This window comes from Salmo salar, chromosome 18 (genome assembly GCF_965601325.2).
Source record: "Salmo salar chromosome 18, fSalSal1, whole genome shotgun sequence".
Taxonomy (NCBI): Eukaryota; Metazoa; Chordata; class Actinopteri; order Salmoniformes; family Salmonidae; genus Salmo; species Salmo salar.
Window position 1 is genome coordinate 91,711,001 of NC_138308.1, and position 18,333 is coordinate 91,729,333.

General features: G+C 46.4%; 1 protein-coding gene across 2 annotated transcripts in view; it reads left to right on the forward strand.

Moving 5' to 3' along the window:
* The first annotated feature begins 1,458 nt into the window (after positions 1-1,458).
* Positions 1,459-18,333, forward strand: part of hspa12b (heat shock protein family A (Hsp70) member 12B) — a 46,894-nt gene continuing 30,019 nt past the window's right edge. The window contains exons 1-7 of one of the 2 annotated variants that reach the window (XM_045701596.2): positions 1,459-1,923; positions 10,040-10,097; positions 10,663-10,751; positions 12,597-12,721; positions 13,034-13,220; positions 13,883-13,987; positions 14,524-14,640. In XM_045701596.2, the coding sequence (XP_045557552.1) occupies positions 10,067-10,097; positions 10,663-10,751; positions 12,597-12,721; positions 13,034-13,220; positions 13,883-13,987; positions 14,524-14,640 (654 nt within the window). In that variant the 5' untranslated portion in view covers positions 1,459-1,923; positions 10,040-10,066. Of the gene's footprint in view, positions 1,924-10,039; positions 10,098-10,662; positions 10,752-11,176; positions 11,185-12,596; positions 12,722-13,033; positions 13,221-13,882; positions 13,988-14,523; positions 14,641-18,333 lie in introns of those variants that run through there. The other variant, XM_082965300.1, reaches the window with a different exon arrangement.

Below are 18,333 nucleotides of genomic sequence, written 5' to 3' on the forward strand. Positions count from 1 at the left end.
CAGTCCCATTCAAAATCCTATTTTCCCTAACCCCTAACCCCTAACCCTAACCTTAACCTTAACCCTAACCTCAACCCCAAAACCTAACCTTAACCCTAACACTAAACCTAACCCTAGTTCCTAACCATAAACCTAACCTTAACCCTAACCCTAAACCTAACCCTAGCTCCTAACCCTAAACCTAACCCTAGCTCCAAACCCTAAACCTAACCCTAGCTCCTAACCTTAACCCTAAACCTAACCCTAGCTCCTAAACCTAAACCTAACCCTAGCTCCTAACCCTGAACCTAACCCTAGTTCCTAACCCTAAACTAACCCTAGCTCCTAACCCTAAACCTAACCCTAGTTCCTAACCCTAAACTAACCCTAGCTCCTAACCCTAAACCTAACCCTAGCTCCTAACCCTGAACCTAACCCTAGCTCCTAACCCTAAACCTAACCCTAGCTCCTAACCCTAAACCTAACCCTAGCTCCTAAACCTAATCCTAGCTCCTAACCCTAAACCTAACCCTTGCTCCTAACCCTAAACTAACCCTAGCTCCTAACACTAAACCTAACCCTAGCTCCTAACCCTAAACCTAACCCTAGCTCCTAACCCTAAACCTAATCCTAGCTCCTAACCCTGAACCTAACCCTAGTTCCTAACCCTAAACTAACCCTAGCTCCTAACTCTAAACCTAACCCTAAACGTAACCCTAGCTCCTAACCCTTGCTCCTAACCCTAAACTAACCCTAGCTCCTAACCCTAAACCTAACCCTAGCTCCTAACCCTAAACCTAACCCTAGCTCCTAACCCTAAACCTAAACCTAGCTCCTAACCCTAAACCTAACCCTAGCTCCTAAACCTAATCCTAGCTCCTAACCCTAAACCTAACCCTAGCTCCTAACCCTAAACCTAACCCTAGCTCCTAACCCTAAACTAACCCTAGCTCCTAACCCTAAACCTAACCCTAGCTCTTAACCCTAAACTAACCCTAGCTCCTAACCCTAAACCTAACCCTAGCTCCTAACCCTAAACCTAACCCTAGCTCCTAACCCTAAACTAACCCTAGCTCCTAACCCTAAACCTAACCCTAAACTAACCCTAGCTCCTAACCCTAACACTAATTCTAACCTTAAACCCAAACCCCTTAGAAAGAGCCCGTGACCTTGTGGGGACAAACAAATAGTCCCCAGTTGTTCACATTTTTGTTAATTTACTATTCTTGTGGGGACTTCTGGTAAAACACACACACACACACACACACACACACACACACACACACACACACACACACACACACACACACACACACACACACACACACACACACACACACACACACACACACACACACACACACACACACACACCCACTCTCCCTCTCTCTCTTTCCCCGCCCTCTCTCTCTCTCTCTCTCTCTCTCGCTCTCTCTCTCATACACACACAGAGCATATTCTAAATGAGGTAAGCTCCCCACATCCCCCATGTTGTACAAACCTTTTCCCTGTTTTCCGTGTGTGTGTGTATATCCGTGTGTGTGTGTGTATATCACTTCTTTCTTCTCTGACATTCCAGGCCAGTTGAAAGACTGACTGCTGGGCTGCGGACACAGCAGAGGAACGCTCCAGGCAAAGATTTGGGAATATTTGGGATCGTTCCATAGTTTTTTCAGGAAAGTTCCCCCCCCCCCTTCTGCTCCATTGGACTTTTCCAAAGTCTTTGTTTAACTATTTTACCCTCCTGTTTCTATTGTCGGATCTTTTTTGGAATTCTGCTCTTGGAATTCTGCTCTTGGAATTCTGCCGACGTTCGGGTTCCATCTGGGAAGTTGAACATTCCCAGTGATTCCTGATCCCTGCAGTAGAAGCATCCTCTCTGTCTCTCCTTAGTTCTGCTCCCGTGAAGAACAAGGGCAGCAACATTGTTTCAGGAAAAGACGGGTGAGTTTGAGGATTTGTTTTAGGATATGCTACTGGGGTTTCAATTGGGAATTCTCTTTTTACTAGCATTGAGTTAATGAATGTTTTCCTGCATGTTGTTTTGTGTTTTTACGTGTGGATACATTTGTAGAATGAAAAGAGATTACCTGCTGTAAAAAAAAAGCCAGAAAGTGCCCCTATGGTTAACAGAGGAAGACAGCGGTAACACAACAGGTCTATGGTTAACAGAGGAAGACAGCGGTAGGACAACAGGTCTATGGTTAACAGAGGAAGACAGCGGTAACACAACAGGTCTATGGTTAACAGAGGAAGACAGCGGTAACACAACAGGTCTATGGTTAACAGAGGAAGACAGCGGTAACACAACAGGTCTATGGTTAACAGAGGAAGACAGCGGTAACACAACAGGTCTATGGTTAACAGAGGAAGACAGCGGTAACACAACAGGTCTATGGTTAACAGAGGAAGACAGCGGTAACACAACAGGTCTATGGTTAACAGAGGAAGACAGCGGTAACACAACAGGTCTATGGTTAACAGAGGAAGACAGCGGTAACACAACAGGTCTATGGTTAACAGAGGAAGACAGCGGTAACACAACAGGTCTATGGTTAACAGAGGAAGACAGCGGTAGGACAACAGGTCTATGGTTAACAGAGGAAGACAGCGGTAACACAACAGGTCTATGGTTAACAGAGGAAGACAGCGGTAACACAACAGGTCTATGGTTAACAGAGGAAGACAGCGGTAACACAACAGGTCTATGGTTAACAGAGGAAGACAGCGGTAGGACAACAGGTCTATGGTTAACAGTGGAAGACAGCGGTAGGACAACAGGTCTGTATTTCAGTGAGAAGGAGGTGAAATTTTGGTGCAGAGTTGGTCAGGGAGTCACTCGGTTTATCTGAGCTACACCTGTCTGGGGTCAAAGGTTAAAGGTCAGGGGTCAGGAGTCTGGAACGGTCGATCTATATCACTTTATTTTTATTGGACGTCCCCAGTGTGGAGGGGAGGGGAGGGGGAGGGGGAGGGGGGAGGGGAGGGGGAGGGGAGGGGGGTTCCCCATTAGTTCCTGTCGGGGCAGCAGTTACTTTTCCTGGGGTCCAGCAAAGATTAAGGCCGTAATATACATTATAATACAATTTTTAAACATTAAAATACATTTACAACAGATTTAACAATACATTAAGTGTGTGCCCTCCAGACACTCTCTTTCACAACCCACAATCCAGGTGTAGGTGTGTGTATAGTGTGTATGTTGTGTGGTTATGTGTGTTTGTACCTGTGTGTGTGTGTGTGTGTGTCTCTTCACAGTCCTCGCTGTTCAATAAGGTGTATTTTTTTCTGTTTTTTAAATCTGATTTTACTGTTTGCATGAGTTACAAGGGGCGAGGAGGGGTTTCTCTTCTTCCTCAGGAAGCTCAGTCCGTGATGATGTCATCGCTCCTTTGTGAGCTGAAGTGTTCTGTGTGTGTACCATAACCACGGCAACCCACGGGCCACATCATAACCACGACAACCCACGGGCCACAGCTGTGTGTGTACCATAACCACGGCAACCCACGGGCCACACCATAACCACGACAACCCATGGCCACAGCTGTGTGTGTAGTGTTAATGGGGCCGAAAAGTGGCCTAGTGTGTTTTGAGAAGCTCTCTCTCTCTCTCTCTCTCTCTCTCTCTCTCTCTCTCTCTCAGGGGAGGGAGGGGAGGGAGATTAATAGAAAAGGAGGATGAAAAAGAGATGAAGATGAGGAACTGGAAAAGAGAGATGGAGAGGGAAAAGAGAAGGAGAATGGGAAAACAGATGGAGGGACAAAAGGAGGGGGAGGGGCGAAGAGAGGGGATTTAAATGTTTTTTTTTCTCTCTCTGGTTTTATCATTAAATGGGAACATGGGAAGAGAACTTTAATGCTGCACACACACACACACACACACACACACACACACACACACACACACACACACACACACACACACACACACACACACACACACACACACACACACACACACACACACACACATACCTAAACACACACAGAACACACACACACACACACATACCTAAACACACACACAACACACACACACACACACATACCTAAACACACACACAACACACACACACACATACCTAAACACACACACAACACACACACACACATACCTAAACACACACACACTGAAACACACACACTGAAACACACACACTTCAGGTACACACAGAAAGACGCAGATCTTCCTGCAGACAGGTGTAATCTGAGCTAGAGTAACGTTTGTTTCAAACACAAACTCTGAATCAGGATATTCACCATATATCCCCATGACAATATGCTTTCTCTATTTATCATATATCTCTCTGTCTCTGCCTCCCTCTGTCCTTCTGTCTCTCCTTTTCTCTTTCACTCTTTCTGCTTTCTCTCCATGTTCTCTCTCTCAATGTTTTGTTTTGTCTGTCTGTCTGTCTGTCTGTCTGTCTGTCTGTCTGTCTGTCTGTCTGTCTGTCTGTCTGTCTGTCTGTCTGTCTGTCTGTCTGTCTGTCTGTCTCTCTCTCCCCTTCTTCTCTCTCTCTGTCTCTCTCTCTCTCTCTCAATTCAATTCAAAGGGCTTTATTGGCAAGGGAAACATATGTTTACAAGTGAAATAGATAATAAACAAAAGTGAAATAAACAATAAAAATGACTCTCACAAAAGTTCCAAAAGAACAAAGACATTTCAAATGTCATATTATGTGCAAATAGTTGTAGAATTTAATGGCACTTTTCTGGATTTTAATAATTAGCGGGTATCGGCCAAATTCTGCTATGCGTGCATTATTTAGTGTTTTACATTGTACTCACAGAATTTGGTGTTTGTCCCATTTTGTGAATTCTTGGTTGGTGAGCGGACCCCAGACCTCACAACCATAAAGGGCAATGGGTTCTATAACTGATTCAAGTATTTTTAGCCAGATCCTAATGTTGTGTTCCTTTTGATGGCATAGAATGCCCTTCTTGCCTTGTCTCTCAGATCGTTCACAGCTTTGTGGAAGTTACCTGTGGTGCTGATGTTTAGGCCGAGGTATGTATCGTTTTTTGTGTGCTCTAGGGCAACGGTGTCTAGATGGAATTTGTATTTGTGGTCCTGGCAACTGGACCATTTTTGGAACACCATTATTTTTGTCTCTCTGAGATTTACTGTCAGGGCCCAGGTCTGACAGAATCTGTGCAGAAGATCTAGGTGCTGCTGTAGGCCCTCCTTTGTTGGGGACAGAAGCACCAGATCATCAGCAATCAGTAGACATTTGACTTCAGATTCTAGTAGGGTGAGGCCGGGTGCTGTAGACTGTTCTAGTGCCCTCGCCAATTCTTTGATATATATGTTGAAGAGGGTGGGGCTTAAGCTGCATCCGTGTCTCACCCCAATCGGCCCTGTGGAAAGAAAGGTGTGTGTTTTTTGCCAATTTTAAACGCACACTTGTTGTTTGTGTAAATGGATTTTATAATGTCATATGTTTTTCCCCCAACACCACTTTCCATCAACTTGTATAGCAGACCTCTTAAAGCCAAATTGAGTCAAAAGCTTTTTTTAAATCAACAAATCATGAGAAGACTTTGCCTTTGATTTGGTTTGTTTCTTTGTCAATTAGGGTGTGCAGGGTGAATATGTGGTCTGTCGTACAGTCATTTGGTAAAAAGACAATTTGACATTTGCTCAGTACATTGTTTTCAGTGAGGAAAAGTACGAGTCTGATGTTAATGATAATGCAGAGGATTTTCCCAAGGTTGCTGTTGACGCATATCCCACGGTAGTTATTGGGGTCAAATTTGTCTCCACATTTGTGGATCGAGGTGATCAGTCCTTTGTTCCAAATATTGGGGAAGATGCCAGAGCTGAGGATGATGTTAAAGAGTTTAAGTATAGCCAATTGGAATTTGTAGTCTGTATATTTTATCATTTCATTTAGGATACCATATGTACATAAAGCTTATTAAAGAGCAGTGTTTGGGTTTCTTCTTTTTTCTCATCTTATTCAAATGTTACCGTGCACCTGCAACAAAGATAGCTCAGATGAGCGAGTGCCTTTTTACATTTTTGAATTGAGGATTTTAAATTTTGAATTGAGGATACCATCAAAACAACAGGCCTTTTGGGGTTGGAGGGTTTGTGTTTTGTCCTGTAGTTTATTCAAGGTAATTGGAGAATCCAGTGGGTTCTGGTAGTCTTTAATAGCTGATTCTAAGTTTTGTATTTGATCATGTATTTGTTTTTGCTGTTTGTTCAAAAAGGTTGGAGAAGTGGTTTATCCACACATCTCCATTTTGGATAGATAATTATTTGTGTTGTTGCTTGTTTAGAGTTTTCCCAGAAGTGGTTAGATTCTATGGATTCTTCAATTACATTGAGCTGATTTCTGACGTGCTGTTCCTTCTTTCTCCGTAGTGTATTTCTGTGTTGTTTTAGTGATTCATCATAGTGAAGGCGAAGACTCAGGTTTTCTGGGTCTCTATGTTTTTGGTTAGACAGGTTTCTCAATTTCTATCTTAGGTTTTTGCATTCTTCATTAAACCATTTGTCATTGTTAATTTTCTTCGGTTTTCTGTTTGAAATTTTTAGATTTGATAGGGAGAGGTCAAATATACTGTTTAGGTTTTCTACTGCCAAGTTTACATCTTCACTATTACAGTGGAATGTTTTGTCCAGGAAATTGTCTAAAAGGGATTGAATTTGTTGTTGCCTCTCTCTCTCTCTCTCACACACACACACACACACACACACACACACACACACACACACACACACACACACACACACACACACACACACACACACACACACACACACACACACACACACACGTGGAGTCTTTTCCTGTGTTAGTGATGCTTTTCCTGGACAGTTGTTGAAGCTGGTCTGTCTGTCTGTGTTTAGTTCTGTCCAGGAACATATCTAGTACAGGAAGAGAACAAGAGACAGGGAAAGAGGAGAGGAGAGGAGAGGAGAGGAGAGGAGAGGAGAGGAGAGGAGAGGAGAGGAGAGGAGAGGAGAGGAGAGGAGAGGAGAGGAGAGGAGAGGAGAGGAGAGGAGAGGAGAGGAGAGGAGAGGAGAGGAGGGACGCCAGAGGGGGAGGAGAGGAGGGAAGCCAGAGCGGGAGGAGAGGAAAGGAGGGAAGGCAGAGCGGGTGGAGAGGAGAGGAGAGGAGGCAAAGGGGGAGGAGAGGAAAGGAGGGAAGGCAGAGGGGGAGGAGAGGACGGACATGAAAAGAGAGGGATGACATGTCTACGTTATCAACCAGAAAGGTTAATTCTATTGTCCAGTTTACAGGGAGATGGGGAGGTTCAAGTCCCTAGTGAGACACCATGGTAGAATGGAGGGATGTATTGCAGAAGGAAATGGTAGAATGATGATTTACTGGGAAAGATGGGTTGATCTGTGGCTGTCTGAAGGTTGGAATTAATGAGAGTTGGAATAAATACATAGACACATGCTTGGTCCATCCCGCCCTTGGAAAATCAGTTTGGGCTTGGGCCGGATGGGGGCGACCGCACCAACTGATGGGCGAGACCATTCGTTTTGTCTATGTATTGTATTGTACTGTACCGTATTATATTGTCTATATTTTGCATTGTACCGTATTGTGTTGTATTGTATTGTATTGTGTTGTATTGTACTGTGTTGTATTGTGTTGTATTGTACTGTATTGTATTGTACTGTATTGTACTGTATTGTATTGCACTTTATTGTATTGTACTGTATTGTACTGTATTGTCCTGTATTGTGTTGTACCGTATTGTATTGTACTGTATTGTGCTGTACTGTAGTGTATTGTACTGTACTGTATTGTGTTGTACCATATTGTGTTGTATTGTACTGTATTGTATTGTACTGTATTGTATTGTACTGTATTGTGTTGTACCATATTGTATTGTACTGTATTGTACTGTATTGTATTGTACTGTATTGTGTTGTACTGTATTGTATTGTACTGCATTGTGTTGTACTGTATTGTACTGTATTGTATTGTATTGTTTTGTATTGTATTGTATTGTATTGTATTGTTTTGTATTGTCCTCTATTGTGTTGTACCGTATTGTACTGTATTGTGTTGTACTGTAGTGTATTGTACTGCATTGTTACATTTACATTTAAGTCATTTAGCAGACGCTCTTATCCAGAGCGACTTACATATTGGTGCATTCACCTTATGATATCCAGTGGAACAACCACTTTACAATAGTGCATCTAAATCTTTTAAGGGGGGGGGGGGGGGGGGGGTTAGAAGGATTACTTTATCCTATCCCAGGTATTCCTTAAAGAGGTGGGGTTTCAGGTGTCCTTCAGGTGGGGATTGACTCCGCTGTCCTGGCGTCGTGAGGGAGCTTGTTCCACCATTGGGGTGCCAGAGCAGCGAACAGTTTTGACTGTTGTATTGTATTGTACTGTATTTATTGTACTTTATTGTATTGTACTGTACTGTGTTGTGTTGTACCATATTGTGTTGTATTGTACTGTATTGTGTTGTACCATATTGTATTGTACTGTAGTGTATTGTACTGCATTGTGTTGTATTGTATTGTACTGTATTTATTGTACTGTATTGTATTGTGTTGTACTGTATTGTGTTGTACTATATTGTGTTGTACTGTATTGTGTTGTACTGTATTGTGTTGTACTGTATTGTACTGTAATGTGTTGTATTGTGTTGTACTATATTGTGTTGTATTGTGTGGTACTGTATTGTGTTGTATTGTATTGTACAGTATTGTGTTGTACCATATTGTATTGTATTGTACTGTATTGTGTTGTACCATATTGTATTGTACTGTATTGTGTTGTACCATATTGTGTTGTATTGTATTGTGTTGTGTTGTACTGTATTGTGTTGTATTGTATTGTACTGTATTGTGTTGTACTATATTGTGTTGTATTGTGTTGTACTGTATTGTGTTGTACTATATTGTGTTGTATTGTATTGTACTGTATTGTGTTGTATTGTATTGTGTTGTACCATATTGTATTGTATTGTACTGTATTGTAAGTTGCATCAATATGTTTTGACCAGGACAGTTTACAATCCAGGGTTACTCTAAGCAGTTTAGTCACCTCAACTTTCCATATGATTCATTACAAGATTTAGTTGAGCTTTAGGGTTTAGTGAATGATGTGTCCCAAATACAATTCTTTAAGTTTTGAAATATTTAGGACTAACTTATTCCTTGCCACCCATTGTGAAACTAACTGCAGCTCTTTGTTAAGTGTTGCTGTCACTTCAGTCGCTGTAGTAGCTGGCGTGTATAGGGTTGATTACTCAAAGCCAGTGGCATGTCGTTAGTAAATAATTAAAAAAGTAAGGGGGCCTAGACAGCTACCCTGGGGAATTCCTGATTCTTCCATTAAAGAACACCCTCTGTGTTCTTTTAGACAGGTAACTCTTTATCCACATTATAGCTGGGGGTGTAAAGCCATAACACATACGTTCTTCCAGCAGCAGACTACGATCGATAATGTCAGAAGCCACACTGAAGTCTAACAAAACAACTCCCACAATCTTTTTATCATCAATTTCTCTCAGCCAATCATCAATCGTTTGTGTAAGTGCTGTGCTTGTTGAATGTCCTTCCCTCTAAGCGTGCTGAAAGTCTGTTATTAATTTGTTTACTGTAAAATAGTATTGTATCTGGTGAAACCAAATTCTGACATTTGTCCTATTTCTTGGGGGGGGGGCATATACCACTCACTCTGGGACACCCTAGGAGAGTGGTGTCATGGCCAGGGATCAGCCATTACTGACGGTGACCCTGGAGTATTTAGGGTTCATTTCCTCGCTAAAGGGCACATCGATAGATTTTCGCCTAGGTGACTCAGGGATTTGAATCAGTGACCTTTCAGTTACTGGCCCCAATGCTCTTAAGCGGCAGGTAGCCTAGTGGTTAGAGTGTTGGGCCAGTAACCGAAAGGTTGCTGGATCAAATCCCTGAGCTGACAAGGTAAAAATCTGTCGTTTTGCCCCTAAACAAGGCAGTTAACTGACTGTTACCCGGTAGGCCATCATTGTAAATAATAATTTGTTCTTAACTGACTTGCGTAGTTAAATAAAGATAAAAAAGCCTCTCTGTGTTTTGTCCTCTCCCAGGCTGTCCTGGCCGTGGCAACCCTCATCATGGCCGACATGAACAGCCTACAGGTTCCAGGTAAACACACATGAACGCACGCACATACACACACGCGGCATCTTGGCATGGTATGTACTATATAGGGTTAACGCCCCTCGTGTGTGTTCCTATCTGTCACCTTCTCCGGTTTGAGGTGTGAATGAGGTCACCTCGCTCCCTTTGGGAATATCACGACATTCCGTGGACGGAATGAGCCTTTAGTGTGTTTACACCTCAACGTTCTGATACCGTAATCACCATGGCGATGCAGCATACAGACATTCCTGGGAAAACAGCATTGCTTCTGGAATCTTGGAATCATATCCTGGAATACAGCACTTGGAATTTATGTTCCATGTTCGAAAAATGATGGAATACTCCTGTATGTGTCATGACAGTGTGTATGATTATGGATAACAGAAATTCCCCGTGCACAGACAGGCTTTATAAAACAAGTTTGGTCCTCTAATTTGAGTCGTCTGACGAAACATCCCTTTGACTTTCTCAATAGTCTGTCTTTGTATAGAGCTGTTAGATATCTAGACCCAGAAAGTAGCTAATAAAAACAATTCTCTGCATTTCTCCGCCCTTCCCCCTCTCTTAGGTGAAAACAACCACATATCAGCTCCCTCCTCTCCCTCAGTCGGACGAAATGACTGCAGCATCGCACCCCTCACCCCCTCAGCCTCTCCGGTAAGATCTCCCCTTCCTCACCCCTCACACCCTCAGACTCTCCGGTAAGATCTCCCCCTCCTCACCCCTCACACCCTCAGCCTCTCCGGTAAGATCTCCCCCTCCTCACCTCCCTCACCCCTCACCCCCTCAGCCTCTCCGGTAAGATCTCCCCCTCCTCACCCCCTTCCCTCACCTCCCTCACCCCTCACACCCTCAGCCTCTCCGGTAAGATCCCCCCCTCCTCACCTCTCTCACCCCTCACACCCTCAGCCTCTCCAGTAAGATCTCCCCCTCCTCACCCCCTTCCCTCACCTCCCTCACCCCTCACACCCTCAGCCTCTCCGGGTAAGATCCCCCCCTCCTCACCTCTCTCACCCCTCCACCCTCAGCCTCTCCGGTAAGAGCCCCCCCCTCCTCACCTCTCTCACCCCTCACACCCTCAGCCTCTCCGGTAAGATCTCCCCCTCCTCACCCCCTTCCCTCACTCCCTAGCCCCTCACCCTTCAATCATTCGCTCACCTCCCTCACCCCCTAGCCCCTCACCCTTCAATCATTCGCTCACCTCCCTCACCCCCTAGCCCCTCACCCTTCAATCATTCACTCACCTCCCTCACCCCCTCTCATTCTCCAGTAAGACCACCTCACCTTCACATAGTACAAAATAAATTTAGATGGTGCAGACACTTCCACACGTTTCTTTATATATCTGTCTTAATGAGAGCTTCTAATCCACAACAACGTGGTCATCTGTAGATGACAGACACTGCTTTATCTCTACCAGTGAAGAACAGCAGGTTAAAATGGTGGCTGACACAATCTCTCAACCAACACACACCCTGTCCAACAACACACACACTCCTAAGTCGACTTAGACACTTTCCATCAACATACTTTGAGGCTTGGTCAGTGCAGGGGTGGATGTTTCCAGTTCAGGAAAGTGTAGACCTCACTTACTGTAAGTTACTGACTGGGCGACATCACGTAAGTAAATAATTGAGAACTATTTACTCTATTTGGTACTTAGCTATTAAACCTGAATGTCTCGGAAAGCAATTAAGCTGTTATCATATTTTGATAGGAAGGAGAGTTGAGTCCTGTCAGTACCAGCATACCTCACACACACTCTCCCCCCTCTCTCTCCCCCGCTTTTCTCTCCTCTCTACTCTCTCCCTCCCCTCTCTCTCTCTATTCTCTCCTCTCTCCCTCTCCTCTCTCCTCTCTCTCTATCCTCTCCCTCTCCTCTCTACTCTCTCCCTCCTCTCTCTCCTCTCTCCCTCTCCTCTCTCCTCTCTCTCTCTATCCTCTCTACTCTCCCTCTCCTCTCTACTCTCTCCCTCCCCTCTCTCCTCTCTCCCTCTCCTCTCTCCTCTCTCTCCCTCTCCTCCCTCCTCTCTCTCTCTATCCTCTCTACTCTCCCTCTCCTCTCTCCTCTCTCTCTCTCTCTCTACTCTCCCTCTCCTCTCTCCTCTCTCTCTCTCTCTCTCTCTACTCTCCCTCTCCTTTCTCTCTCTCCTCTCTCCTCTCTCTCTCCACTCTCCCTCTCCTCTCTCCTCTCTCTCTCCACTCTCCCTCTCCTCTCTCCTCTCTCTCTACTCTCCCTCTCCTTTCTCTCTCTCCTCTCTCTCTCCTCTCTCCCCTCTCCTCTCTCTCTCTATCCTCTCTACTCTCCCTCTCCTCTCTCTCTCTATCCTCTCTACTCTCCCTCTCCTCTCTCCTCTCTCCCTCCTCTCTCTCGCTCTACTGTCCCTGTCCTCTCTCCCTCCCCTCTCTCCTCTCTCTCTCCCCTCCCCTCTCCACTCCCTCCCCCCCCCCACACACACACAGAACTTCATCAGTGTCTCTCCCTCTACTCTCTCTCTCCAGAGACCGGAGGCCAGATTGAGGACGGATCATCCGTTCTCTGTGGTGGTAGCTATAGACTTTGGAACCACGTCCAGCGGCTACGCATTCAGCTTCACACGAGACCCAGAGGCTATTCACATGATGAGGTAGGTGGACACACACATGCACACACTCACACATCACCACCTCCAGCAGCTACACAACAGTGTGTGTGTGTGTGTGTGTGTGTGTGTGTGTGTGTGTGTGTGTGTGTGTGTGTGTGTGTGTGTGTGTGTGTGTGTGTGCGTGTGTGCGTGCGCGTGCGTGCGTGTGCGTGCCGTGCGTGCGCGTTTATATCCTCAATTCTGTCTGACATCACAGCATCTCGAACTACATGTAGATTACACCATCCCACTTCTGCAAGTCAACCAAACTCACTCCCTCATTTGATTGACCGCTGTCTCATCCACTCTCTGCAGGCGCTGGGAGGGCGGGGACCCAGGCATAGCCAACCAGAAGAGCCCCACGTCCCTGTTATTGACCCCTGAGTTGAAGTTCCATAGTTTTGGGTTTGCTGCCAGAGACAACTATCATGATCTGGATCCTGAAGAGGCTCAACACTGGCTCTACTTCGACAAGTTCAAAATGAAGATACATAGTACAACTGTGAGGGAGGGAGGGAGGGAGGGAGGGAGGGAGGGAGGGAGGGAGGGAGGGAGGGAGGGAGGGAGGGAGGGAGGGAGGGAGGGAGGGAGAAGAGTGTGGTGGAAATAGAGGGAGTGTGAGATAGAGGGATACATGGAGGGAGGGAGGGATAGACGAAGGGAGGGAGGGAGGGAGGGATAGATGGAGGGAGGCAAGGAGAGATGAAGCCAGGGAGAAAGGGGGAGGGAAAGAGAGATTCAGGGGGAGGGAAAGAGAGATAAGATAAGGGAGGGACGGACGGACGGAGGAATGGAGGGGGTCATTGCGAGGAAAACCAAGAAAGGAAAAATGAAAAGGAGAGAGATGAGCGTGAGGAAGTAAGAGAGGTTGTAGAAAGATCAAGGGAGAAGAGAAGAGGGGAGAGGGAGTATAGGATTAAAGAGTAACAGACAGATGTTGTGTATTGTGTTTTGCAGCAGCTTTACAGCAGACTGTCTTGGTTTCCTGCAGGACCTCACCTGTTTGTTTTGCAGCAGTTTTACAACAGTGTGTCTTGGTTTCCTGCAGGACCTCACCTGTTGTGTTCTGCAGCGGTTTTACAGCAGTGTGTCTTGGTTTCCTGCAGAACCTCACCTGTTGTACTTTGCAGCAGTTTTACAGCAGTGTGTCTTGGTTTCCTGCAGGATCTGACCATGGAGACGGAGCTGGAGGCGGTGAGTGGGAGGAAGGTGAGGGCCATCGAGGTGTTCTCTCACGCTCTCCGGTTCTTCAGAGTACACGCCCTGAAGGTACGATCCCTGCCCTCTAACCCCTGATTGCTAATTAACAACACCGAGAAGAGTTTAGAAAAGACTGAGATGAAGAGAGAAGTTAACTCTATATGTGAATATAGTGGAAGGAGAGTAGGAGAGGAGATGGAAGGAAGAAGGAGGAAGAGGAGGGGAAAAGAGGGGAGGATGGGAGCAGAGGTGGAATGAAGAAGGAGGAAGAGGAGGGGAAAAGAGGGGAGGATGGGAGGAGAGTAGGAGAGTAGAGGTGGAATGTGGCAGTATTCCAGACCTCCAAAAGCAGAGCTTGTGGTGAGGTCGGAATGTCATGGTGCGGTCAGGAATAACTGTTCCGACCTTAAAATGCTCCCAAAGCAGGATCCTAAACCTCCACTAATACAGCAGATTATTCTGGCTTTCTATGGCTAAAGGGTCTGTCTGTCTGTCTGTCTGTCTGTCTGTCTGTCTGTCTGTCTGTCTGTCTGTCTGTCTGTCTGTCTGTCTGTCTGTCTGTCTGTCTGTCTGTCTGCCTGTCTGTCTGCCTGTCTGCATTCTAGGAGGTGAAGGACCAGTCTTCGTCGCTATTGGAGGGAGATGAGGTGAGATGGGTGATCACTGTTCCTGCTGTGTGGAGACAACCAGCCAAACAGTTCATGAGAGAGGCTGCCTATCTGGTGAGATATCACACACTCTCTTCACTCACTCACTCTCTCACTCACTCACTCACTCACTCACTCACTCACTCACTCACTCACTCACTCACTCACTCACTCACTCACTCACTCACTCACTCACTCACTCACTCACTCACTCACTCACTCACTCACTCACTCTCTCACACCTAGATGAATGCTAATAGGGCGTCACAGGTCCCTCTGTTATCGCTCTCCGTTCTCATTGATGTGTGCTGTGATAAGGACCCTACATTCCTATAGTGCCACGCAGACTTCCTACTGCTGGGAGGGAGGGATGAGGTGGGGTCTTTAGAGATGACGCAGACTGAAGGACTGTGGGAGCAGTAAAGGGCTTAAACTAAATTAGGATTGTACAGCATGTCAAGAGAGTCTCACACACGTTCACACCTACAGTATGTGTGTGAGACGTGGAGTCTCTCCTCAGAATTCAGGAGTATTTCTACATTTAAATCCACACTTCTTTCGCCTGAGTCTCAAAACCTGCACCACCCCTCCATGTTCTGGATCCAACCTCTCTCTGTTCTGGGTCCCAAACCTCTCTCTGTTCTGGTTACCAAACCTCTCTCTGTTCTGGGTACCAAACCTCTCTCTGTTCTGGGTTCAACCTCTCTCTGTTCTGGTTACCAAACCTCTCTCTGTTCTGGGTCCCAAACCTCTCTCTGTTCTGGTTACCAACCTCTCTCTGTTCTGGGTCCCAAACCTCTCTCTGTTCTGGGTCCCAAACCTCTCTCTGTTCTGGGTCCCAAACCTCTCTCTGTTCTGGGTCCCAAACCTCTCTCTGTTCTGGTTACCAAACCTCTCTCTGTTCTGGGTCCCAAACCTCTCTCTGTTCTGGTTACCAAACCTCTCTCTGTTCTGGATCCCAAACCCTCTCTGTTCTGGGTCCCAAACCTCTCTCTGTTATGGGTCCCAAACCTCTCTCTGTTCTGGTTACCAAACCTCTCTCTGTTCTGGTTACCAAACCTCTCTCTGTTCTGGGTCCCAAACCTCTCTCTGTTCTGGGTCCCAAACCTCTCTCTGTTCTGGGTCCCAAACCTCTCTCTGTTCTGGGTCCCAAACCTCTCTCTGTCTGGTTACCAAACCTCTCTCTGTTCTGGTTACCAAACCTCTCTCTGTTCTGGTTACCAAACCTCTCTCTGTTCTGGGTGCCAAACCTCTCTCTGTTCTGGGTCCCAAACCTCTCTCTGTTCTGGGTTCAACCTCTCTCTGTTCTGGATCCCAAACCTCTCTCTGTTCTGGGTCCCAAACCTCTCTCTGTTCTGGTTACCAAACCTCTCTCTGTTCTGGGTCCCAAACCTCTCTCTGTTCTGGGTTCAACCTCTCTCTGTTCTGGATCCCAAACCTCTCTCTGTTCTGGGTCCCAAACCTCTCTCTGTTCTGGTTACCAAACCTCTCTCTGTTCTGGTTACCAAACCTCTCTCTGTTCTGGTTACCAAACCTCTCTCTGTTCTGGTTACCAAACCTCTCTCTGTTCTGGGTCCCAAACCTCTCTCTGTTCTGGGTCCCAAACCTCTCTCTGTTCTGGATCCAACCTCTCTCTGTTCTGGATACCAAACCTCTCTCTGTTCTGGTTACCAAACCTCTCTCTGTTCTGGTTACCAAACCTCTCTCTGTTCTGGGTCCCAAACCTCTCTCTGTTCTGGGTCCCAAACCTCTCTCTGTTCTGGATCCAACCTCTCTCTGTTCTGGTTACCAAACCTCTCTCTGTTCTGGATCCAACCTCTCTCTGTTCTGGTTACCAAACCTCTCTCTGTTCTGGATCCCAAACCTCTCTCTGTTCTGGGTTCAACCTCTCTCTGTTCTGGGTTCAACCTCTCTCTGTTATGGGTCCCAAACCTCTCTCTGTTATGGGTCCCAAACCTCTCTCTGTTCTGGGTTCAACCTCTCTCTGTTATGGGTCCCAAACCTCTCTCTGTTATGGGTCCCAAAACTCTCTCTGTTCTGGGTTCAACCTCTCTCTGTTCTGGTTACCAAAACTCTCTCTGTTATGGGTTCAACCTCTCTCTGTTCTGGTTACCAAACCTCTCTCTGTTCTGGTTACCAAACCTCTCTCTGTTCTGGATCCAACCTCTCTCTGTTCTGGTTCCCAAACCTCTCTCTGTTCTGGTTCCCAAACCTCTCTCTGTTCTGGGTCCCAAACCTCTCTCTGTTATGGGTTCAACCTCTCTCTGTTCTGGTCACCAAAGCCTCTCTCTGTTCTGGTTACCAAACCTCTCTCTGTTCTGGGTCCCAAACCTCTCCCTGTTCTGGTTACCAAACCTCTCTCTGTTCTGGTTACCAAACCTCTCTCTGTTCTGGGTACCAAACCTCTCTCTGTTCTGGGTTCAACCTCTCTCTGTTCTGGGTTCAACCTCTCTCTGTTCTGGGTCCCAAACCTCTCTCTGTTCTGGGTCCCAAACCTCTCTCTGTTCTGGGTCCCAAACCTCTCTCTGTTCTGGTTACCAAACCTCTCTCTGTTCTGGGTTCAACCTCTCTCTGTTCTGGGTTCAACCTCTCTCTGTTCTGGGTTCAATCTCTCTCTGTTCTGGGTCCCAAACCTCTCTCTGTTCTGGGTACCAAACCTCTCTCTGTTCTGGTTACCAAACCTCTCTCTGTTCTGGGTCCCAAACCTCTCTCTGTTCTGGGTCCCAAACCTCTCTCTGTTCTGGGTTCAACCTCTCTCTGTTCTGGGTTCAACCTCTCTCTGTTCTGGGTCCCAAACCTCTCTCTGTTTTGGGTCCCAAACCTCTCACTGTTCTGGGTTCAACCTCTCTCTGTTCTGGGTCCCTAACCTCTCACTGTTCTGGGTTCAACCTCTCTCTGTTCTGGGTCCCAAACCTCTCTCTGTTCTGGGTTCAACCTCTCTCTGTTCTGGGTCCCAAACCTCTCACTGCTCTGGGTTCAACCTCTCTCTGTTCTGGGTCCCAAACCTCTCTCTGTTCTGGGTTCAACCTCTCTCTGTTCTGGTTACCAAACCTCTCTCTGTTCTGGGTCCCAAACCTCTCTCTGTTCTGGGTCCCAAACCTCTCTCTGTTCTGGGTTCAACCTCTCTCTGTTCTGGGTTCAACCTCTCTCTGTTCTGGGTCCCAAACCTCTCTCTGTTTTGGGTCCCAAACCTCTCACTGTTCTGGGTTCAACCTCTCTCTGTTCTGGGTCCCTAACCTCTCACTGTTCTGGGTTCAACCTCTCTCTGTTCTGGGTCCCAAACCTCTCTCTGTTCTGGGTTCAACCTCTCTCTGTTCTGGGTCCCAAACCTCTCACTGCTCTGGGTTCAACCTCTCTCTGTTCTGGGTCCCAAACCTCTCTCTGTTCTGGGTTCAACCTCTCTCTGTTCTGGGTCCCAAACCTCTCACTGTTCTGGGTTCAACCTCTCTCTGTTCTGGGTCCCAAACCTCTCTCTGTTCTGGGTTCAACCTCTCTCTGTTCTGGGTCCCAAACCTCTCTCTGTTCTGGGTTCAACCTCTCTCTGTTCTGGGTTCAACCTCTCTCTGTTCTGGGTTCAATCTCTCTCTGTTCTGGGTCCCAAACCTCTCTCTGTTCTGGGTTCAATCTCTCTCTGTTCTGGGTCCCAAACCTCTCTCTGTTCTGGGTACCAAACCTCTCTCTGTTCTGGTTACCAAACCTCTCTCTGTTCTGGGTCCCAAACCTCTCTCTGTTCTGGGTCCCAAACCTCTCTCTTTTCTGGGTTCAACC